At 35.4% G+C, this 25,496-nt stretch overlaps 3 protein-coding genes across 3 annotated transcripts; all 3 read left to right on the top strand.

Moving 5' to 3' along the window:
* LOC142619387 (shaggy-related protein kinase kappa-like) lies at positions 1 to 2,457 on the top strand. The gene is made up of 4 exons (XM_075792479.1): positions 1 to 150; positions 836 to 919; positions 1,001 to 1,103; positions 2,023 to 2,457. Exons 1-4 carry the CDS (start codon positions 16 to 18, stop codon positions 2,109 to 2,111), a joined length of 411 nt encoding a protein of 136 aa, XP_075648594.1. The 5' UTR covers positions 1 to 15; the 3' UTR covers positions 2,112 to 2,457.
* A 4,034-nt stretch (positions 2,458 to 6,491) lies between these two features.
* Positions 6,492 to 10,114, top strand: LOC142619378 (G-type lectin S-receptor-like serine/threonine-protein kinase At2g19130). Its single transcript, XM_075792468.1, has 2 exons — positions 6,492 to 9,102; positions 9,705 to 10,114. The coding sequence occupies exon 1, from the start codon at positions 6,606 to 6,608 to the stop codon at positions 9,063 to 9,065; it is 2,460 nt and encodes an 819-aa protein (XP_075648583.1). The 5' UTR covers positions 6,492 to 6,605; the 3' UTR covers positions 9,066 to 9,102; positions 9,705 to 10,114.
* A 10,678-nt stretch (positions 10,115 to 20,792) lies between these two features.
* On the top strand, positions 20,793 to 23,573 carry LOC142622771 (G-type lectin S-receptor-like serine/threonine-protein kinase SD2-5). Its single transcript, XM_075796304.1, has one exon. The coding sequence runs from the start codon at positions 20,891 to 20,893 to the stop codon at positions 23,477 to 23,479; it is 2,589 nt and encodes an 862-aa protein (XP_075652419.1). The 5' UTR covers positions 20,793 to 20,890; the 3' UTR covers positions 23,480 to 23,573.
* The last annotated feature ends 1,923 nt before the right edge of the window (positions 23,574 to 25,496 follow it).

Raw genomic sequence — 25,496 nt, 5'->3', positions numbered from 1 at the left:
CACCATTGGATTGCAATGGCGATAGGCTTGTTACGGTTTCAGAGTTCAATTATTTCGTGGACAATCACTTTAGAGCCATCGAAACAATCTCTAAGCTCTGTGGAGAAGATGATGAAGATTATTATGCTCTTCAACAAACTGAAATTCAGTGTTTGTCTTCCTCACTCACTTTCTTAAGTTCAATACTAAACAATGCTCCTCCTACTACTTTTATATATGTATGTATGTATGTGTGTATGTGTACCTAGTTATTGTATTTGTTTAGAGTAATGCTACATATATTATTTACACTAGTTGAATTGATAAACTTGTATAGGTTTTCATCTAAACTGTGTAGGAAAAATATAAAGGTAGAACTTTTGAGCAGGACTCTGGCTCAGGAACCAAAGAGGTAGCGGTTTTGACTCTCCTGAGTTGTTGATGTGCATGCTTTGCTGGTTCTTAGGTGCATTGAGTAATTTTAGAAAAAAAATGAAAGGAAACGCGTTTATAGACCAATGGTTTGAGACTGTCAAGAAGTCTGAGAGGTGTTACAATGGGGCTTGGGCATTGGCATGGGGAAAGAAGCAGTTGGTATATATTATGGGTCATGAAATAACTTTAAACCATGAATAACTTCTGCTTGTGCTAGCTATTCTAGAAGCCTAGGAATCTTTTATGTTATTACCCAGAAGAATTTATGATTACTTTAATAGTGTCTTTGCATGCTCATATTAGGCCATGCAAATTATTTGCCTCATTTAATCAAACAATGTGTCTGTTCCTTCCCCCCCCCCCCCCCCCCTTTTTTTTTCTTCATTTAAATTTGTTCTCTGACAGTATTCTCATTAAACAGGTCTTCCAAAAACGTTTACCCCCAGAAGCAGTGGACCTCGTTTGTAGGTTTTTTCAGTACTCTCCCAATTTGCGATGCACTGCTGTAAGTTAATTTCCATTGTATTCTGTCCTTGGCCAGAAAATATTATTCAATGCTCAGCCTTTTTTTGTTGTGGTACTGCAGTTGGAAGCTTGCGTTCATCCTTTCTTTGATGAGCTGAGGGACCCAAACACTCGCCTTCCTAATGGCCGCCCTCTGCCTCCTCTCTTTAATTTTAAAGCCCCAGGTAAATACTAAATAAAATAAGCGTATCATACCATCATGGTGTTCCTACTTTTTCTTTGAAAATTTTACTTTGTCCTTCATGTTGTCAATTCTTTGAAGTTCATTGTTGTTATTATGAATTTTAAAAAAATAATTAAAAAAAAAGAAGTAGAAGAAGAAAGAAATAAAAAGAAAGTAGAGGCTTGATTGTGTTGTAGTATTGTGAAACCTAGATGAGAAAAGCTTTAGGTGAGGCAATTCACTAACCTTGAAGTAGCATGAACACATCTTATGAGTATTGTGCTTTCTGATCTTGCATTTACTAATCCATTTCCTGCGCAGATTTATTAATATTGTAGTAAAAGTTCAGAATTTTTTATATAGCCAGGATAAAATCCTAGTCATGGCAGTTAGATAGGTGATATCAAATAGAATTTAGAAGCATATATACTCTTCCTTTTTTTTTTTGTGGTGATATCTTTCATCAGCATCTCATTATTATCATACCAAGTATGTTTCTCAATCATGTTAATAGTGTGAGCTTATTTTCGAAAGGGGGTCTCTTACAATTCATAACTTTTTTTCTTCATCAAATGTCATTTAGTTATCTATTTTGAAAACAGTTAAATGAATATAAAAGTGAAGCTGAATTTCATCTTTACTTATCAAAAAAGAATATAAAAGTGAAGCTACTCTACTTATCCCAAAGAAAATGAAGATTAAGAAGGAAAAAAAAATATTGAGCTTTATTTTTCTACTTCTCCTACTTAATGGAATGAAATATTGTACCTGATTAGACAAAAGAAAATGAATTGAGAAATTGTCATCGGTTACAGACAATGTACTCATTTGTGCATTCTTGAACCTTTTGAAATTATTTTGGTTTGGTTTTGCCCCGTCTTCTAATGCTTACTAACATTTTCTCTTATCCTTATTGGCAGAGCTCTCTGGCATACCACCTGATACCATCCATAAACTTATTCCAGAACATGCTCGGAAGCAGAACTTGTTTATGGCTTTGCACTCTTAGCAACCGTACCAAATCTTTCTTACTTCTGGTTGCCATTCCACCCCAGGTTTGGCCTTGATCCGCATCTGTCCAAAATCCCTTACCCTTATTATTAGTCATCTTGCCTCCTGTGAGAGAGTACTACAAACGGAGTTCCTAGGACAGTAGAGGAAACCTGAGGCTTTGAATTTGCTTGCTGATGGTGCTTTTGAATTTTAATTCAAAGACACTATATGACTTATATCATGTGTATTTATTGTGACCCCAATTGCAGGGGATTTTAGTAAGATGAAAGGTATGAGCATGTATGTATGTATGTATGTATGTATGTATGCCCTGTGCTAAAAATGTTTTTCTTTTAGCAACTCTTCTTATGATCTCGTTCTTCCCTTAGTCAAGTTTTATGTTTTTACCCATATATGACTATGACAAAGATCTCATTATAAAAATTATAGTTGTGGTTGATCTTTGACGTTCTCGACGAAAAGATTAATCTTATGTCTGAAACTTATTCCTAAGACTACACTAGCATTTATTATGGTTGATTGGGAATCGTCTATAGCCGATTTGTGGCTGTCCATGCCCCCAATTTTACAGCTGGCACTGTATAGTAAATTCTGTAATGTCTTCTTTTGCTAACTAGAAGGTTGCCCGCGCATTGCGCAGATAATGTTGTAAGCTTTTATGTAAAATGGTTTTTGAAATTTTTGTACATATATTATAACATAAATGGTGGATATTTTCATTACTAAAATCACCTACAATTATAGTAGAAATTTTAGAGTATGTAGGCATATTTTGTTGTCTACCATCAGTTGATCGTAAACCAATTAATTGCAAGCATACATTATGCATATCAAACTCCTTGAACCTGTCCCTTGTCATATGAAATGTCTAACTAAGGTGTTGACCCTATGAAGCATCTTCAGTTGATCGTAAACCAATTAATTGCAAGCATACATTATGCATATCAAACTCCTTGAACCTGTCCCTTGTCATACGAAATGTCTAAGGCATTGACCCTAAGAAGCATCTTCAATAATATTTTAACTATAGCAGTGCTAAGGTTGCATAGTGATTCATGTCTAGGCAAAGCAACAAACACACTTTGATATCGTCAAGGCTCTTGTGGACAGTCATACATGATACTTGACCAATAAATAAATAAGGCAAGTAGTTTCAATGATGGTTGAGGTAGACATGATTCAACACATTTAACAATTTTTTAACCACCGCACATCCTTGGTGCAATGCTCACTGCACAAGTATAAGTACTTATAGGGTGTGGGAGGTAAGGGTCGGGATTCAAGTCTCCAGGAGGGACTTTCACACATATATACACTTAGATTAAGTTAGAATAGAAATTCTATCTTTTATAAAAAAAATTAATAAATAAATAAAACAAATTTTTAACAAAGGTGTACCAGTATAATATATTTAACAATTTTTTAATACCATTTTGAGTTTATATAGATTCTAAGCTAACCTTCAAATAATGGAGGCACCACATAATTTTTTCTGCCCACTTAGTTCTTAATTTGTACCTTTGGGGTTCTATTGTTTCTTTCTTTGTTCTTATTTTTAACAATTGAGTTTCTATCATTTAGTAGGACATAGAATATGTGTAGATTGTGGTGATTATTTTAAAATTTTGCTACCAAATAATACTTAACCCCTCAATGGGTAAAAGAAAATTATTCACCTAAAAATAATAACTTCTTTCTTACCTGTAGCTAATATAATTTGTTTCACTTATGTCAATTATATAGGCTACTACATCATACAACCAAATAAAAATTATAAATTTTCTGTCAAGCATTTTATCAAATACTATGGATTCAAAATAAAATATATGATTACTCTTGGGCTCTTTGCACTTTGAATCCCACAAAAGTTTTGCCTCCATTGGCGCTTTGAATGTGACCCAATCCATAGAGATATATGTATTTGTGCTCCGACTACATGTGGCTTGGAGGAGCTTGATTTATTGATTAAGCTTCTTCCTCATTGATCTTTCTACTTGATCAACAAAACCAAATTAGTTACTCAACCTGTCTTTGCCTTAGGGTCTAAATATTATCCAATTCAACTAATTTTCTTAATCACATCCTCATGTAACATATTTAAATCACTCACCAAAAGCCAAATCATAAATTACAAAAACAGTGTGGCTTAGTAAAAATCTCAACCAGTAAACAGTTCAAATGAAAAGAAACAAAACACCATCTAGTTCGATTATCAAAAACCCATTACCAAACAACAAAAAAGAGTGAACAAATTGAGTATTAGTATTTTGTACCTCTTAGATACTGAAGAAGGGTTTGATAAATTAGGGGCTGGTGGCATTTTCTCCTTGTGTTTACGTTCCGTTTGTTTCGATGGAAAACTTTGTGTAAAAGTAGTTTTTCATATTTTCTAGTGTTTGGTAGCATAAAAAAGATAAGTCAAAGGAAAACTAGATCTGGTCAACATTAAAAGTATGACTTATTTTTAGAAATTGTTTTCTATTAAATTTTTTTGGAAAACAACTATATCTCACAGCAAACTAAATAAGAGAAGTTAGGAGGTTGTTTTTCAACTTATTTAAAGTTGTTACCAAACATTAGAAAATGAGATAGTTTTATAGAAAATATTTCTTGGAAAATGACTCGTTTTCTAGAAAATGTCATTGCTAAAACAAACAGAGCGTTAGTGACTTTAGTCCCCGGCCAAAACATGGTAAAGTTGAAGCTTTAATCTACCTGAGTCTATCTTCCCTTAAACATTGCAAACCGCAAACTTAGTATCCCAAATAAAATTTTGAAAAAAAAAATTGAAAGAAAGAAACAAAGAGAGAGAGTTGGCAATATTTATTTATTTACAGACACTAAGAAAGGAGCTTTTATCCATGAACTCAAAGAGAAATCGTTGATCCATCAATATATAATTTTCAAAAGAAATAGGTACAATAGTGTGCGTTTAATTGAAAGGGGAAGTGAAAGAGTTTTTTGTTTGTGTTTTTGCTAGAAGAAGTAAAGAGTTAAGACTTAAGAGACGTAGAAAGAACTGAAGAGTTAAGAAAGAGAATGAATGAAATTTAAAAAATTTAAGATGGGTTTGATCTCAACAGAAATTACTTGAAAAATATAATATTATTGTAAAGGTGTAATAGTGCAAAGCGTGGTCTCACTTTGCCAGGTGCTTATCCATAGTGTGCATTTAAATTTGAACAGGGAAGTGAAAGTTTTTTTTTTTGTCCGGAAGAAGTGAATAGTCTTTTATTTATTTATGGAAAGAAGTGAAGAGTTAGGAGAGAGGAAGAAGTGAATTGATTTTTTATGAAGCAATAAGTGCTAAACATAAAAGCTGCATTGTTTTAATTTTTGAAGTTGGAAAACATCTTTTCATAATAAAGAGGATTGCAAAGAACTCATATAGAGCGCCACATGGCAGAACCTCATGCACTCTCGCATGAGGTCTCTGCTTTTATATATATATTGATTAGTCGAAAATGATCTATATATAATCGTTTCCGCCATTTTATTCTATTGAAAGTCACACCCACTGTTAGTTCCTTAATTGACATTTCATTTCTGAATACATCTATAAATGTTATTTTTGGTGTTCCTGTATCTTTTTTTTAGCTGAACTTGAAAAAATCACTTTCCTTTTCATTGGTGCCTTAATTATTTTCCTTTAAACATGATCAAACATCTCAAGCAATTTTCACTCATTTTTTTCATCAATAAGGGTCATCCTATTTTTTAAATGAATTTCCTTGTTTTGGATCCTACATGATATTGATACACTAACAAAACCTTAAAATTCATCTAGTTTATGCGTAAAGCTATGAAACTGTTTGAGTGGCAAAGCTTGTGTTTCTGGTCTAATCAATAATTTCTTCGGGCTTACTATTTTGCGATCAGTGATTTTTTTCGTTAGTGCACACTAAGTCTTCATGTTTTCCTGGGGTCCACCCTCATCTACTGATTTGGGAGCTTCTGGAGGGAGATGGTCCCCAAAGATTGCAATTCTTCCCTTTGCTTTCTTCTATCATATCCTTCAGTCGGCAAAATTTGAAAAAAAAAAGAAAGGAAAGAGAGAAAAAAAAATTATGTTCAAGAAATAATTGTAGAATTTTTAGCTGGCTATACATACGACTCATGGAAATTTCATATCTTTGACTAAATGTATGTTTAGATACCACTTATTGCTAAAAATTAAAAATATTGTAGCAAAATAATTTTCACTGTGTAAATAGTTCCAAATTTTAATGTTAAATTTGTATTTTTCTGTATTTGTGAGTCTCGTGAACCGTACTTATAAACCCACTAAAAAAACGCAGCTACACTTTAACGTGCAAAACAGGCATTCCAAACTCACACTCAATAGAGTCAAAAGGGGGGTGCTTTGAGACTGTTTTGGATCTTTAATTGCAAGCAGTACTTCGGTTCAATGGAAACATTTCAAACAGAAAACTGCAACTCTAATAAAATTAGTTAGAGAGAGAGAGAGAGAGAGAGAGAGAGAGAGAGAATGGAAGACTCACTTAATAAATTAGCTAGAAAGATGAACAATCGTAGTATGGCACAAAGAAGCCAAAAGCAGGAAATCTATACTACAAGCAAGAAGGCATGGTCTCATTTTGCTCTACTTCTCATCTTGTCACTCAAAGTTCATCTCTCCACTGCATCTGATACCATGTACCGAGGTCAGCGTCTGGCATGGAACCAGACCCTTACTTCTAAAAGCGGAATTTTCGAACTGGGTTTCTTCACATCTGGTAAGTCTCACAAGCATTTTGTAGGCATATGGTATAAAACTATAGCAGAGTTAACAGTGGTTTGGGTGGCAAATAGAGGCTGCCCAGTCTATAACCCGTCCTCTAAAGCACTAGAAATTTCTGAGGATGGCAATTTGTTGATAACTGAAAAAGGAATTCCTTTTTGCAATTGCACAAACTCTGGCATGCCTAATTATACTGTAGCAGTGCTTCTTGATAAAGGGAATTTTATCTTAAGAGATAAATTAGATAATGTGTTGTGGCAGAGTTTTGAGGAGCAAACCAATACGTTGCTTCCAGGGGCCAAGATTGGGTACAATAGACTTACCAATAAAAGCAATATTCTAAGGTCATGGACAAGTTCAGAAAATCCAGATAGTGGCCAGTTCTCAGCTGAATTAAAAGAAAGTAGATTATTAATATACTATATAAGCAATTCTCCTTGGCTTACGCTGCTTATCAACAACGTGTCATTTATAAATATAGGGAATGACCTATTCTGGCTATATATAAACTACTCCTATGTTTTCAATGAGTACGAAAGCTATTTTACATATTCTTCTCTCGACTATCCTATATCCGCTAGATTTGTTTTGGACGTTACCGGGGATTTCAATTTCTATATATGGAGAAGTTATTTGCCGACATGGAATTTGGTTCGGACAGAAGCTTCACGACATTGTGAGATTGATGGTTTTTGTGGCAATTATGGCATCTGTACTCGGCATAAGGTACCTCTTTGTGATTGCCCAAAAGGATTTGAACCAGGGTGGCCAGGAAATTGGGGAATACAAGACTACTCAGGAGGGTGTATTAGGAGAACTCCTTTAGGATGCTCAAAGGGAGGAATCGATAAGTTCCTTACAATGCCCAACATGCACCGTGGAAATCTCTCTCGGGTGGCAACAAAGATTAATGGAACGGTCCAAGACACTGAGGCATGTAAATTAGCATGCTTAAGGGATTGTGACTGCATTGCTTACGCCTATTATGATGAATGTTTTCTGTACATGAAACAGCTGATGAATCTACAAATTTCATCTGATAATGAGACTGGTGAAGATTTGTATGTTCGCATTTCAGCATCTGAGCAAACTGAGTTGGTTGGAAGTAGAACCAAGATGTCGAAAAAGGTTGCTTGGATTCTTGGAGTTTCTGCAATGCTCATTCTTCTCCTTAGCATTGTTTTGGCAATTATATTGTGGAAACCTTCCGCTGATGGTGCACTCGAGGAGTCAGAATTTTCTTTGATGTTGTTCAAGTATCGGGATTTACGAAAAGCAACAAAGAACTTCTCCCAAAAACTTGGGGAGGGCGGTTTTGGTACTGTTTTCAAGGGGACTTTGCCGAATTCAACAGCCATAGCAGTGAAGCAAACAAGAAGTGTAGAGCAAGGAGAGAAACAATTTCGTGCAGAAGTGAGAACACTTGGAGCAATCCAGCATGTCAATCTTCTTCGCCTACGTGGATTCTGTGTAGAAGCTTCAAAAAGATTTCTCGTCTATGATTATATGCCAAAAGGTTCTTTAGAATCTCATTTGTTCCAGGAGGTTTCTAAAATTTTGGATTGGAATACAAGATATCATATTGCAATTGGGATTGCTAGAGGGTTGGCATACCTTCATGAGAATTGTATAGACTGTATCATTCATTGTGACATCAAGCCTGAGAACATATTATTGGATGCTGAGTATGACCCGAAAGTGGCTGATTTTGGGCTTGCGAAGGTAATAGGTCGGAACTTCAGTCGGGTTTTAACCACCATGAGGGGAACCAGAGGTTATTTGGCACCAGAATGGATCTCAGGTGAAGCTATCACTCCAAAAGTTGATGTTTTCAGTTATGGGAAGTTGCTTTTCGAGATAATATCTGGTAGGAGAAATATAAACATGCTAGATGAAGAGATATGTAACTACTTTCCAGCTCGTGTTGCAATGGCAATAAACAAGGAGGAAGACCTTCTAACATTGCTAGATTTCAAGTTAGAGGGCAATGCTAATATGGAAGAGCTAACTAGAGCTTGTAAAGTTGCTTGTTGGTGCATCCAAGATGATCCAAGGGATAGACCAACCATGGGAAATGTAGTTACAATTCTTGAAGGATTGATGCAATTGGGCATACCTCAAATACCTCTTTATTTCCGGCGCCTTTCAGAAAATCCAATGGAAGCAAGTGTTTGCCACGAGATTGAGACTTGTTCCAGTTCATATTAACGGCCACAAGTTATTGTCTCAACTGTCTTCATTATCAGTGAGCATAATACTTGCCCACCTGTGACCTAGTGATCTTATTGTTCCTTTTATGTAACACAAATAAATGATTCCACTATTGTTAGTACTTAGTAGCTAAGGAGCCAAGTACATAAACATAAATGTAGTTTCAAAGTGCTAAAAGAGGCTCGATTATTTTGACTTCTCTATTGTACCTAGTTATTGTATTTGTTTAGAGTAATGCTACATATATTATTTACACCAGTTGAATTGATAAACTTGTATAGGTTCTCATCTAGACACATCATTAACATCACAGTTTTATTTACAACTAATAATTTGCCATGTCATCTTGTGTCAAATTTTGTGTATCTAAACTTTTTCATTTTTTTAAGGGTTAACAGAACTGGAGGGATTTTGTAAGTAGTGTAATATTTATGTTATAAACTAGATTTTTATCAAAGTGTTTATTCAAAAATTTAGTCGGATTCATATATGTCATGCAATATTTATCTTTCAGCATTTCTGTGCTAAGCTGATAAATATTACATGACATATCCCAATAAGCTGAGAAAGTATTTTGGTTTGGTTTCGCCCCAGCTTCTGGTGCTTACTAACGTTTTCTTTTATTCTTATTGGCAGAGCTCTCAGGCATACCACCTGATATCATCCATAAACTTATTCCAGAACATGCTCGGAAGCAGAACTTGTTTATGGCTTTGCACTCTTAGTAACCGTACCAAATCTTTCTTACTTCTGGTTGCCATTCCACCCCAGGTTTGGTCTTGATCAGCATATGTCCAAAATCCCTCACCCTTAATATTAGTCATCTTGCCTCCTGTGAGAGAGTACTACAAACGGAGTTCCTAGGACAGAAGAGGAAACCTGAGGCTTTGAATTTGCTTGCTGATGGTGCTTTTAAATTTTAATTCAAAGACACAATATGACTTATATCATGTGTATTTATTGTGAACCCAATTGCAGGGGATTTTAGTAAGATGAAAAGTATGAGCATGTATGTATGTGTGTATACCCTGTGCTAAAAATGTTTTTCTTTTAGCAACTCTTCTTATGATCTTGTTCTTCCCTTAGTCCATTTTTATGTTTTTACCCATATATGACTATGACAAAGATCTCATTATAAAAATTATAGTTGTGGTTGATCTTTGACTTTTTCAACGAAAAGATTAAGCTCATGTCTGAAACTTACTCCTAAGACTACACTGGCATTTATTATGGTTGATTGGGAATCATCCATTGCTGATTTGTGGCTGTACATGCCCCCAATTTTACAGTTGGCACTGTATAGTAAATCCTGTAATAAGTATTCTTTTGCTAATTAGTCAAAAATGATTTTGTAATCTATATATAATCGTTTCCGCCATTTTATTCTATCGAAACACCCACAGTTAGTTCCTTAATTGACATTTCATTTTTTACTACATCTATAAATATAAATATTATTTTTGGTGTGTTCCTCTATCTTCTTTTTTAGCTGAACTTGAATAAACTCACTTTTCTTTTTTATTGGTGCCTTAATTACTTTCCTTTACACATGATCAAACATCTCAAGCAAAAATGAATTTATTGGATTTGGATCCTACATGATATTGATACACTAACAAAACCTGAAATCAGGGACAGGCCCTGCCTGGATCCTTTTTTTTTTTTTTTTTTTTTTAGTAATTACACTCTCCTCCCTTAAAGTTTGGAAAAATGACATTCTATCTCAAACTTGAAGGGAAAAAAGACTACCCTCTCTTCTGTTTAAATTAATAATGAAATATTCCAAATTTGTATGAGAATATTTTTACCAAAATGTAATCATGGTAAGTAAAAAAAAATTATAAATTTACAATGAAAATGAAAAAATTTTCAAGCACCAAAACACTTGTAACAACAAATATCTCTATAACCCCTATTAACAAAAGATAAAAAAATAATAAGCAAAATTCACGCTTGATATTTTAAAATACACTTTGATTAAAAATTTAAAACAATGAATTTTAATTATGAAATAAGATAAATTTGGAAACCTACCTTTAAGCAAATGACAAGTTAGTATATAATTTTTTAATATTAGTTTAACAAAGTTAGTCAATTGGATGTGTAAGGGGAGAAAGTGTTTTTTTGTTTCAAGTTTGAGGTGAAGTGTTATTTTTCCAATCCAAATACTTAACAAAAATAATAAAAACATTCATAATGGTAATTGTATTTTAGCAACAAAAAAAAAGAAAAAAAAAAATATATATATATTTTAACACCAAAAAACCAAAAAATCATGTGTTATTGGAGAAGTTAAAGCTAAAGCTAAATTTTTTGCAACTACAGTACACTTTATAAATACCAGTTGATTGTAATAAGTTGTTAAAAATAAAAAAATAATATTTTATTAAGATTATGTATCCGTTTGAGAACGACTTATTTAGTTGAAACTGAAATTTTTTTATTGAAAGTACTGTAGATAAAGCTAAAAGCTAACTGAAATTGTACAGTAAGTCGGTGAATAATACCAAAAAGTGCAATAAAACATGTACATGTAGGAATAAAAAAAGTTATCTAACAGTACATCTAAATGAAAAAACTTATAAGTGACAAAGATGCTAGCTTTGACATGACACATGTTAGAGAAGAAGAGAGTGATAGCATAAGTGTAAGAGGACACAAGATGTACATGGAAAACCCTAGAAAAGGGATTAAAAAAAAAAAAAAACCATGGTTTTGAGCAAGAGTGGAATGTTCTGAGAGACCTTGTTTCCTACCTTCCTATCTTGTCAACATTCTACTCTCTTCTTCAAAATATCTACTTGGGTTTTTACCTTAAAATACAGCCTCATGTTCCTCTTATAATCTAAGGAATATGGCTAAGTACAAAGACAGGTGTCAAGTCATCATTTCTCTATTTTAGACATTTTCACAACTGTGATATTATCAGCTGACTAAATGATAGAGATTGCGCCAACGTGGCACTAGGACTTGTTGGTAGGTGACTTTGCCACTGCTTAGGAAGCAAGTCCTAGACATTGAGAGGGACATCAGGAGTACTGTGAATGATACACGTGTCTCTAAAGTGGTCCAATATGCATTCAACCAATAAGAGGTATTCTCATAGTTGCTGACTTTAGAAAGTCACTATCTCCCTTTTTGTAAGTGCTTGAGTACTATGTTAAGTACATATCTCACTTCCTTCCCAATGCAGTCATGCCTTTAGCACGGACCAAGAATAGGATCTTTTAGTCAACTCTTCCTCTTCCTTTACTCACAACTATTCTACGTATAGGGCCTGAATCTAACCACGTATGCATTCTCCTTTGCCTTAGCGATGTAATGTACAAACTCCATGAATATTAACAAAAATAAGCTAAATAATTAAAAAGCTGCATTTTCAGTCAATGCCAAACTTAATGTATATCTCTTCCTTCAATTAAAAAACTTAAATTTTGTCTCTATTTTTATTATTTTAATTTGCTGTTCTCTCAACCTGCGTAGCCAACACAACTCCTAGTGCCATCCAGGAAGCAATGGTGACAGCAGCAATAAAAGCTAGGAGTCTTGGTTTCACCCAAATTTTGTTTCTCAGTGATAACAAGAGATTAGGCCAAGTTACCAACAAAGAAGCAGCTCCCAGTTGGCAGGAAAGGATCTTGATGGCTGATTTGTCTGACCTAAATTAGTCTGGTCTCAATTATCACTCTGTTTTTGTACCCAAGATTATCACATGTAATATTAGTAGCCTAGCTAATTTGGCAACTAAAACGCCAATGCACTGCAGTTGGGTTAACTGGTTAACCAGACCTTTTTGTAAGACTGTTTCCTTAGAATGGTATAAAAAAGAAAATAAAAGAAAGAGTTGTTTATTTGATTTTAAATGAAGTGAAAAAAAAAAAAGAATATTTGATTTTAAATGAAGTGATAAAAAAAATAGAATATTTGATATTAGACGTATTGTAAATCAAGTTGGTAAAATAAATTAAGGGTTTGTTTGGATACCGCTTATTTGTTGAAAATTAAAAACTTATTGCTGAAAATATTGTAGTAAAATAAATTTTGAATATGAATAGTGTTGTGTAGGACCCAATTTTAAAGTTTTTTTTTGCTAAATTCCGTACTTGCAGATCTCATGAACAGTTTACAGGACTAGTCAAGTGAAACGCAGACGCGCAAAACGCCACTCTTACCACTATCCAAACTCACCCTAAATAGCTTTTAGAAATGATAAAAGTTATAATTTTTAGTATCACTGTTGTGAATGCTCTAACTTAAAAAAAAAAAAATATATATATATATATATATATAAAAATAAAAATCTTAGCAGCATAGTATTAAAAAAATTATTATTTTGTTTTTGTTTTTGTCTTTGTTGATTAATGATTGTATCTGAATGTATTTAGCAACATCCATTTGATTATTTATAATTTTTTAATATTATATGAGCTTTTTTTCTTTTTTTTTCTCGACCCCGCTAACTTTAAAAGCCTGGGTTGTCCTGCCTGGAATTCATCTGATTTATGGGTAAAGCTATTATACTGTTGAGTGGCAAAGCTTGTGTTTCTGGTCTAATCAATAATTTCTTCGGGCTTATGATTTTTTTCGTTTGTGCATGTGTTACTTCTCTGACCCAAAGGGTGACTAAGACTTCATGTTTTTCTGGAGTGAGATGGTCCCCAATGATTGCAATTCTTCCGTTGCTTTATTCTATCATATCCTTTAGTCAGCAAAGTTTGAAAAAAAAAAAAAAAAAAAAAAAAAAAAAGAAAGAGAGACAGAAGAAAAAGAAATTCATGTTCAAGAAATAATTGTAGAATTTTTAGCTGGCAATATGCCGACAAGAAACGCATGGAAATTTCATCTCTTTGAATACACACAGTCAAAACGAGAAACACATCATATCTTTGAATAAATAGAGTACAAAGGGGGCAGAAATAGACAAATATTTAATATTTTATCACTTTAAAAAATATTTAACAATTTATCACTTCCTTTTTAAGTGAACTCGAGTTTAAAAAAATACAGTTACATACAAAATGCCACACGTGACACGAGAATTTGTGTTTGTTGTGTTACTCGAGTTTAGGACAGTACCATCTAAGAAACGCAACACTCACACAGCCACAATTGTTGACTTACCTTCTTTTCTTTTTTTTTTCATTGGCTTTCAGTTTTGTTTGTTATTCTTCCAGGTGTGAAACTTGAGTTTAAGAAAATCCAGTTCCACACAAAATGCCACACGGAACACGAGAATTTGTGTTTGTTGTGTTACTCGAGTTTAGGACAGTACCATTTAAGAAACGCAACACTCACACAGCCACAATTGGTGACTTATCTAATTTTTTTTTTCTCATTGGCTTTCAGTTTTGTTTCTTATTCTTCCAGGTGTGGGTTTCTCTATTTTCTTTCTTCTGTCAGGGTCACGTGGGATGGGAAGCTTGCTGACTTATTTTTTATTTTTTATTTTTCTCATTGTTTAAACACAGGAAAATAGTTTTCTCATTGGCTTTCAGTTTTGTTTCTTATTCTTCCAGGTGTGAGTTTCTCTTTTTTCTTTCTTTTGTCAGGGTCACGTGGGATGGGAAGCCACAATTTTTTTTTTTTTTTTCATTGTTTAAATACTGTGAAAAAACTGAAACACAAAGCAAAGAGTAGAGAGAATTGAGAGAAAAAACTAACTCTGTTGATTGCTAAAAGAGTTTTGTTACAAGATACTAATCAATAATCAGCTATACAAGATATTTATATACACACGAAAACAGAGGGCTCTAGAGACTCTGTAATTAGTTCCCAAAATCATAACTAACTGATTCAAGCTTCAACAAATGAAATAATGACATCTGGCAGAACCAATAACTAACTAACAACTGAATAGTTAAGTGATACGGTGCGTTTTCTCTTTTGGTCTTTTTCTTGCCGTTTTGCTTGTGCTGTCTCTACTGCTACTGCCGTTTCGCCCAACTCCATTATATCTGTCGTTTGTCTCAATTTGGGAATCAGCTTTATTGTCTTCTATCTCTATCTCAGCTTCAACACTCCCCCTCAAGTCTAGTGGCTGAGGCTCTGTGACTTGGACTTCTAAAATCTTGGGTTGAAATATATCCTTCAAGCCCAACCTGTTTGACAATCGTGAAAAAGCTGCTATTCCCAAAGGTTTTGTAAATATGTCTGCAACTTGAGAATTAGTGGTGACATGAAAGGTTTTGATCTTACCCTCCAAAATTTTGTCCCTAACCAAGTGACAGTCAACCTCTATGTGTTTGGTACGTTCGTGGAACACTGGGTTGGCAGCTATGTAAAGAGCTGCTTGGTTATCACAGAACAACATGGCAGGCCTATGATGATCAATACACAAATCCTTGAGCAATTGCATGACCCAAGTAATCTCACATGCTACACTTGCCATGGCCCTATATTCAGCTTCTGCAGATGACCGAGACACAACCCCTTGCTTCTTAGATTTCTAGGATATCAAAGAATCCCCTAAATAAACTGCATATCCAGTGAGAGACCTACGAGTATCAGGGCAGCCAGCCCAATCTGCATCACAGAATGCCTTAATGTGCAATTCAGTATTGCTAGGGAAGAAAATTCCTTTTCCTGGAGAAGCTTTAATGAATTGAAGAACTCTATGTGCAGCCAATAAATGAGGTTCTCTAGGTTGTGAAACAAATTGGCTCAATTTGTGCACAGCATATGTTATATCAGGCCTAGTTAAGGCCAGGTACAATAATCTCCCTATAAGCCTTCTGTACATACCTGGGTCAGCAAGTAACTTACCCTCATACTTGGACAACTTCAGGTTTTGTTCCATAGGAAACTTCACAGGCTTGCAACCAATAAAACCTGTGTCTTTCAAGATGTCTAAGGCATATTTCCTTTGTGTCAAACTAATGCCTGCATCAGTCCTTGCCACCTCTAAGCCCAAAAAATACCTTAATGAACCAAGATCCTTCAAACCAAATTGATCATCAAGCAACTTCTTCAAGGCAGTAACACAAGTAGGATTATTTCCTGTAAGCAAGATATCATCAACATAAACCAAAAGCACAGTAAAGGAGCTTCCTTGTGAATGTGTGAACAAGGAATAATCTGATTTGGACTGCACAAACCCCAGCTGCAATATGGTAGTTGAAAGTTTCTGAAACCATTGTCTTGATGCCTGTTTAAGACCATAAAGACTTTTATTCAGCTTACAAACTAAACCCTCCCCCTTGCTGTGAAAACCAGGTGGTAGAGACATGTAAACATCCTCAACTAAGTCACCATGTAAAAAGGCATTGTTGACATCCATTTGATGCAAAGACCAGCCATTCACAGCAGCCAAGGAAAGGACAATTCTGACTGAAACAGATTTTGCAACAGGGGAAAAGGTTTCAGAATAATCAAGACCAAGTTTTTGAGTGAAACCCTTGGCAACCAAACGTGCTTTGTATCTTTCAATAGATCCATCAGGCAAGTATTTGAGTCTATAGACCCATTTGCAGCCTATGGCAGTCTTACCAGGAGGTAAAGGAGCTAAAGTCCATGTGTTGTTGACCTCCAAAGCTTCAATCTCCTTGTCCATAACAGCCCTCCATTCAGGAAATTGAACAGCTTGATGAAAAGAAACAGGCTCGGATGGAGCAGCACTGACTGCTAGAACAAAAGACTTGAAAGTAGAACCCAAGTGAGAATAACTCAAGTAATCAGAAAGAGCATAAGGGAGACCAGATTGAGGTTTGGCACTAACACTCTTACAAGAATAGTCTGAAAGATAAGAAGGAGGAACATGAGGTCTGGTAGATCTTCTTAAAGGAGGAGGATCATTCAAAACAGCTGAATCAGAAACAGGTTCATGACCATGATCTGATAAATTTGGAGAGTCCAAAGTAATAGGATCAAGTGTAGAAGTAGTGAGAGGTTCAGAAACAGATGGAGCAGATGAAGGAGTAATAGAATCTTGAGAATGTAAGATAGAGGGATTAGAGGTAGTAGGAAGAAAGCAATCTGAAGAACAAGAAGGATTAGAAATGACATGAGGGAAGACAAAATCAGTTAAGGAAGAAGTAGAAGGAGAAGAGTCAGAAGCATAAGGAAAGAGTGACTCATAGAACACAACATCTCTAGAGATGAAAATAGAATTGGTTGCAAGATCCAATACTTTGTAACCTTTAATGCCATGAGGATAACCTAAGAACACACATTTTCTGGCCCTAGGATCAAATTTGTGTCTGTGAGAAGGTAAAGTAGAAACAAAACACAAGCAACCAAAACACCTAAGATGTTGATAAGAAGGGGAAACATGAAATAACATTTCATAAGGTGTTTTATTACCTAAAGACTTAGAAGGAATCCTATTAATCAAATGAACTGCAGTGAGAATGCAGTCACCCCAAAAACATAAGGGAACTTGAGATTGAAACTTCAATGCTCTAGCAACATTAAGAATATGTTGATGTTTCCTTTCAACAATGGCATTTTGTTGAGGTGTGTCAACACAAGACAACTGATGCAAAATACCATTGGACTGAAAGAAATCTTTGAGGTAAAATTCAGTCCCATTATCACTCCTAATTGTCTTAATGGAACTATTGAATTGAGTTTTTACCATATGAGCAAAATTGGGAAGTAAAGACTTAGTGTCAGACTTGAGTTTAAGTAGATACACCCAAGTACACCTAGAAAAATCATCTACAATGGTTAAAAAGTATTTAAAACCCTCAGTAGTACAAGTAGCAAAAGGCCCCCAAAGATCACAATGTATTAATTCAAAAGGAGCAGTAGAAACATGAGTACTAATAGGGAAAGGTAATCTTTTCTGTTTTGCAAAATGACAAATGTCACAGCAAGCAGTTTTATTAGAAATATCAATGTTTACAACACCTCTTAGCAAATGAAGTTTAGAAAAGGAGGGATGCCCTAGCCTAGTATGCCATAGATCAGTACTTGAAGGATTGGTAGCAGCAGTGAGAGCAGAAGACCTGTGCTGAGATGAGGAATCCAACAAATATAAGCCATTGCTCTCTCTACCCTGACCAATCATGCTCCATTGAGCAAGGTCCTGAATGAAACAACATTGACCAAAAAATATAAGACAACAAGACAAGGTTTTGGTAAGTTTGCTAACTGAGATTAAATTGAAACCAAATGTGGGAACACACAATACATCAGTTAAGACAAAAGTAGGTGAAATTTGAACAGTGCCTACATGTGTGACTAAGGCTTGATCCCCATTTGGCAAATAGACACAAGTATTGACAATGGATGTAATGGAAGTGAAATGTGTGACTGAATAGACCATATGATCTGTAGCACCAGTATCTATGATCCAAGAATTAGATTTCAAAGTAGTCCTATCAACTACTTGAGCAGAGAACACAGAATGGGAGAAATTAGGAGGGATCCAAAAGGGGTTACCTGAGAAACTAGGGAAATTGGAGGAAGGTGAGGGCAGGAGTGGCTGTGTTGAACCAGAAATGCTATTGGAATTCATGACAGAAGCAACATGACTAGGTTGAGTGCCAAACCCTGAACCAGTTCCTGCATACCCTTTAAGAAAAGAGAGTAATTGCTCACATTAAGCTGATGAAATAGGACATTGAGGCTGCAGTGAGTGAGAAGACTGCTGCATAGAGATGCCAGCACCACCACTGCTAGAACCACCAGATACACCATGTGTAACACCAAAGGGTGTAATTCCAACACCATTCTGAAAACCACTTTGAGCAGCATAAGGAGCAGCTACCATATTCTGAGTCATACCATCAGATTGAACTCCCGAGGCAGGAAGAACATTGGATTGAGCATTATGAAAACTAATGTTGTTAGTATCAAAACCAAAAGAACCTGAAACTTGATTAGCCATTGACTTGTTACCTCCTTTAGGCTTATATCCAGGAGGATATCCATGAAGCTTATAGCACTTGTCTGCTATATGTCCAGTAAAGCCACAATAAGTACAAACAGGTCTATCTTTCTTTCCTCTCCCACCATTTCTATTTTGTCCATGATTCCCTTGAAAAGACCTATTGTTATTCACATACATTGCCACAGCATCCAACTGTTGAACCATATTAACAGAACTGCCTATATTTTTCCTTTTTTCCTCTTGTAAAACCAAAGAACAAACTTTGCTAAGAGAAGGAAAAGGTTCAATAAGCAAGATTTGCCCAATCAAATTGACATAGCTATCATTTAAGCCCATCAAAAAACGAAAAACATGTTCCTTTTGTTGTGCATCTAACTGAGATGATTTAGAACCACAAACACAGGCACAATTGCAAACAGTGAAAGGTTGGTTATTCACAAACTCATCCCACAAAGTCTTGAATTTGGTAAAATAGGAACTCACCGAGAGTGATCCTTGAACCAAATGTGAAATCTCCTTTTCCAACTCAAATAATCTTGGTGCGTTGTCTTGAGATAGCCTGTTCTTGAGATCAATCCACAAGTCTTTTGCAGAATTGATGTACATCACACTTGCTTTAAGATCAGGACTGAGTGAGTTGGTTAGCCATGAAAGGATCGTGGTATTACATCTATTCCAGGAATTGAATAGAGGTGAAGTTGGATCAGGTTCTGCAATTGAACCATTAACAAATCCAAACTTGTTTCTGGAACTCAGAGCCAGAAACACAGATCTTGCCCAAGTCATATAATTCTCAGGACCAGTGAGAGGTTGAGACGTAAGAATCAAACCAGGATTCTCATTTGCTGGCAAGAAATAAGGGTTGTTAGTTGATTCATCTACCATGGCTGCACTTGCAGTTTGCGTAGATGAGGAAGAAGGTACACTCGAAGAATCTGAGGCCATGAAAACAAAGGAAAACTAATTCTGAAAGAAAAACTCTGTTTGGTAGGTAGGAAAATGAAAGAAAATTTGCTCTGATACCATGTGAAAAGACTGAAACACAAAGCAAAGAGTAGAGAGAATTGAGAGAAAAAACTAACTCTGTTGATTGCTAAAAGAGTTTTGTTACAAGATACTAATCAATAATCAGCTATACAAGATATTTATATACACACGAAAACAGAGGGCTCTAGAGACTCTGTAATTAGTTCCCAAAATCATAACTAACTGATTCAAGCTTCAACAAATGAAATAATGACATCTGGCAGAACCAATAACTAACTAACAACTGAATAGTTAAGTGATACGGTGCGTTTTCTCTTTTGGTCTTTTTCTTGCCGTTTTGCTTGTGCTGTCTCTACTGCTACTGCCGTTTCGCCCAACTCCATTATATCTGTCGTTTGTCTCAATTTGGGAATCAGCTTTATTGTCTTCTATCTCTATCTCAGCTTCAACAAATACAGGCAAATAGTTTTCTCATTGGCTCTCAGTTTTGTTTCTTATTCTTCCAGCTCCAGGTGTGGGTTTCTCTTTTTTCTTTCTTTTGTCAGGGTCGCGTGGGATGGGAGGCCACAATTGTTGACTCATCTAATTTTTTTTTCTTCTCATTGTTCAAACACAGGCAAATAGTTTTCTCATTGGCTTTCAGTTTTGTTTCTTATTCTTCCAGCTCCAGGTGTGGATTTCTATTTTTTCTTTCTTTTGTCAGGGTTACGTGGGATGGGAGGCCATAAAGTCAACTAGTCAACCAAGGAAGATTCAACGAAAGAGTATTATTAAACAAAAAATTATTGGGCCAAAAAACAGAATCGGCGTAAATTTAAAAAGGGAAAAGAAAAAAAAGAAAGAAGGTAACAGCGAGGATCACGTTTCAACTTTCCTGCAGCAATTCAAAATTTCATTATAAAAAAAAAGGTCTCATTATTGATGCTTGTCATTCGTTCTATCAGGTTTTCCTTGCCCTCTTTGCCTTTCTTTCTTCTAGCACTGTATACGTGTTACAGACAGTATGGGTATAAGCGGCAGCTGGGCTTGCTGTGGTTTTCTTCTTTACCTGCTTGCTGTTTTCTTAACACCTTTTCGCACCATTGGGACGGCCTTACCTCGCGGTTCTCTGAGTCCAAATTCTTCTACTTCATGGAGCACCAGTTTTTCTGCTCCCAATAATACTGTGAAGTTCGATGATGGATCAATTGCGAGAAGCATACTTGTCAGTGAAAATGTAGAAGTATTTCCCGAGCCCGATGGCCGTATTGAATATGCTTGTGGTTGTGGCTTCTTCTGTAATCCACCATGCAACAGTTTTCTCTTTGCCACTTTCGTTCTTTATTATTACAAAGACGACAGTGGGACGTCGGTTACCACAGCTTGGGGTCCACATGTAGTATGGTCTGCTAACCCAAAAAATCCGGTCAACGCTAATGCGACTTTGCAGTTCAAGTCCAAAGGAGGTTTGGTGTTACGAGCTAATGGAACTGAAGCGTGGTCCGCAAAAATCACCAACAAATATGTGGCTAGTCTAAACTTAACTGACACATGCAACCTCATGCTCTTGAATAAAAATGATGAAACAATTTGGCAGTCTTATGAACACCCAACGGACACACTGTTTCGTGGGCAACAGTTGCAGGTAGGGAAGAGCCTCACTAGTAAAGAAGGATTGTTTTCGCTCAATATCACAAGTGAAGGGATTTTTGCTTATATCAATTCTAATCCTCCTCAACTCTATTATTCTTATAATATATCAGGTTCTGATACCAGTATCTCAGGTATTGAGTTTCAAAATGGAAGCATAGCTCTGTTAGATTCAAAAAAGATTCCGCGAGAATTAGAATTACCTGGTCGTTCAGCAAGATTTGCGCGGTACGCAAGATTTGAGAATGACGGACACTTGAGAGTCTATACTTTCGGTCCGACAGCCAGGGATGACATTCTTCTGGCAACACAACTTTATAGCTGTGACTTCCCTACAGCTTGCGGCAACTACGGTGTTTGTGAAAACAAAGGCGAGAGCTGTAAACAGTGTACTTGTCTTCCAGACGAAAATAAAAATGGAACAAGCTATTTTAAGGCAATCGATGTAACGGAGCCTGACAAAGGATGCACCCCGGTTACTAACTTGTCCTGTGAAGGTGAAGCTTTGGATCGTCATACTTTTTTGGAGGTGAAGAACATCACAAACTTCCCCTTTAGAGCACAAGATCCACATGATATAAAACCAGACCATCGAAGTATAAGTTCAGAGAAATGTAAAGAGGAATGCCAAAAAAGAAATTGTTCATGCAAAGCTGCTATTTACTATTATAAATCAGGATCATCAACCGGGGATTGCTATTTGGAATCCCAAATCTTTTCAATGATGAAGCCCCATCCAGAAGAGCTCCAATATCCTAGCATGCTCTTTAAAATATGGATTAGGGTGCAGGATGTTAAGGAGCAAAGTGTTCAACGGCAAAAACATGGGCTTAAAATAATTGTGGGATCTAGCATCACATTTGGTCTGTTTCTTTTGATTGGAAGCTTTGTTTTCCTAATTTGGAAGAAGAGAAGCGCTGATGAAGGCGATGAGTATTATTTGGATCATATACCAGGAATGTCCACAAGATATTCTTATGATGATTTGCAATCCATTACAGCAAATTTCAATAAGGAGCTTGGTGCCGGTGGATTTGGCACGGTTTTTGAAGGGACTCTAATTGATGGCTCTAAAGTTGCTGTGAAGCGTCTAGATGGTTTAAATCAAATCAAGAGATCATTTTTAGCTGAGGTTGAGACAATTGGCAGCATTCATCATTTCAACTTGGTGAGATTGATTGGATTTTGTGCTGAAAAATCTCATAGGCTTCTTGTCTATGAGTACATGTCTAATGGGTCTTTAGACAAATGGGTTTTTGACAAAAATCCTGAGATTTTTCTTGATTGGCAACATAAAAAGAATATCATCCTTGACATAGCAAGGGGTCTAACTTATTTACATGAGGATTGCAGACAGAAGATTGTTCACTTGGACATAAAACCCCAAAACATTCTTTTAGATGAGAATTTCAATGCAAAAGTCTCGGATTTTGGGTTGTCTAAACTAGTTGATCGTGACCAGAGTCAAGTTGTGACAGTCATGAGAGGGACTCCCGGCTATATGGCTCCAGAATGGTTGAGCTCAGTAATTACAGAAAAAGTAGATGTGTATAGCTTTGGAGTAGTGCTCTTAGAGATATTATGTGGAAGAAGAAATCTTGATCGATCTCAGCCAGAGGAAACAATGCATCTACTTCATCTATTCAAGAAAAAAATTGAGGAGGATCAATTGTTGGATTTGGTTGATAAGTACAATGAAGATATGCAATTACATGGAGTAGAAGTTGTGAATATAATGAGAATTGCAGCATGGTGTTTGCAAATTGATTTCACGAAAAGGCCTTCTATGTCCACTGTGGTTAAGGTTTTGGAGGGTGTTGTGAATGTTGAATATGACCTAGGTTATTTCTTCTCGAATCCACTTTTACCAAGCACGAGTGTTGGAGTTGATAACCAACAATTGCACGTAGGTGATAGTGATACTACTCAACTATTGCCTTCAATTCTCTCAGGACCACGGTGACTTTTCACTGTACCATCTTCTCACTGTACCATCTTCGTTGCTTGACTATTGAGGTAATTTTCTTTGTTTTAATAAAATTTCTATTCCAATGACTATTATTAATTAGCAGTTTGAAATTTGATGGGAGGTTTCAATTGGAGTCGTTCATGTTGTCATTTATTGGCAATACCATGGCTTCTCTATTAGTAATACTAGCGTTTTACCCGTGCAATACATAGGATCATTTTATGTATTAATGAACTTTACATTCAACGTAAACTTAGTTCTCATATTTCCACTACAGGCATTCAAACCTAAATAATGTAGTAAATTTAAATATATAGTATCCAGTTTTTTAACATTAGTCTTTTCAAATCACTTCATGTTTGTACTTCTCTTCTCTAAGAAGCCACTTGCAGGAATATATGAAATGAGCAACCACCATTTTTTTTTACTTTCATTGAGTTGAAATGAACTTAAACGAAGGGAATTCTTCATAGTGCTCCTCTATTTTGCATATAACAATGTAATATCTACAAAACTATCCAATATTTCCTGTCAAAGAATATTTATGCTTTTATGAGCTACCACACCTAAGAGAAAATAGTGAAATCTTTAAAAAAAGAATGTGACTATAAGCAAATAAAAATTTACTTATTTTGAGCATCAAGTATCTATATCAAACACAGAGAGGAAATTCCAAAATATGTAGGAGAATCAAATGTTGCATACTAAGAGCTGGGACAAAGATCTAAAATATACAATTTTAAGTTAGTAGACGATCAATCGTACCACTTCCCTCATTCCAAATGCACCATATCAAACACGATGGGATTGTACGCAACCCATTGTGAATAGAACTGCAAACATATCTGTTGGGGACATATTTTATGTAATTAGCTAATTCTTTGACAAAATGCGTTTTACTTGTAATTATGTAGATCTAGGATGAGTTTAGCACTTTAAGAAACATATTGTTTAAGCCAAGTATTAAAGCCATGAAGATTGGACCAAGAAACAAATAAAGAAAAGCTGTTCATTAAAGCTTGATAGATACCTCGATAGAAACAGTATCCAACGAGACTTAATAAAGAAAGCTCGACAGAAGTTGAATCTGTTGAGATCTACGAAATCAAAATTTCTAGATCTGATTTTTGGCCCTAGTTGACATGTATGTGTAGGATTTTTTTTTTCGTAACCCTAGACATATATAAGACTTATTTTTAAAAGTCGTTATACGTGGAGAACACATGCAAAAAGTGACCTAGTGCCTTATTCTCTCTGCAAAAGTTACTGCGTCTTTTGCGCCTTAGGGTTTTGTAACCAAGTACTTCTTGATCTTAATTATTAATAAAGTGAAGAACTTTGCAGCCAACAACATCTTCAAGTTGTTGGAGTTAGTCACGTACTGGGATCTGTTCATATATTGAAGAGTTTAGAGGTTCTGAAGCGGTAGAAAGTTTTCACTGTAAGTTCATCTACGAGGATTGTAGAGTTTAGGGACAAAAGTTTTGTACTAGATCTGAAACTTCTCTTTATGATAGTAAATTGCTATTCGGAAGGTTTCCCCCTAGGTTTTTTTACTGTGAAACTAGTTTGTTTCATTGATTTTCCTGAGTCATCACATCTTGTCTTATTTACCATTCCGCTGTGCATAATATTGACATGATATTAATGTTTATTTGTTTTAACAAGGTTTATTCATAATAAATATAATTAACAACTTAGATTTAAAACTTATTAATTCTATCAACTAGGGTCTAAATTTTCCAACAATATCTTAGTTGCTTTCAAATAAGTTCTTAGTCGTCCCGACTGCAGTGCTTCATTTTTCCTTCTAGCGTACAATATATTATCTTGATGTCAATTTTCTATCATGGCCTTCATGTCTTTCTTCAATTAGTAAACTTTTTGTTGAAATCTAAAAAAAGGTAATCTGATGTGTGGCACTTTGCTAAAAGTAGAGGCAGATAAATGTGGAAAGGACATATGAAAAAGAAAGAAAACAAAAACAAAAACAAAAAAGTGGGAAAAAAAA

This window comes from Castanea sativa, chromosome 1, assembly GCF_040712315.1.
Source record: "Castanea sativa cultivar Marrone di Chiusa Pesio chromosome 1, ASM4071231v1".
Classification (NCBI taxonomy): domain Eukaryota; kingdom Viridiplantae; phylum Streptophyta; class Magnoliopsida; order Fagales; family Fagaceae; genus Castanea; species Castanea sativa.
This window is presented reverse-complemented; position numbering and strand designations above follow the sequence as displayed.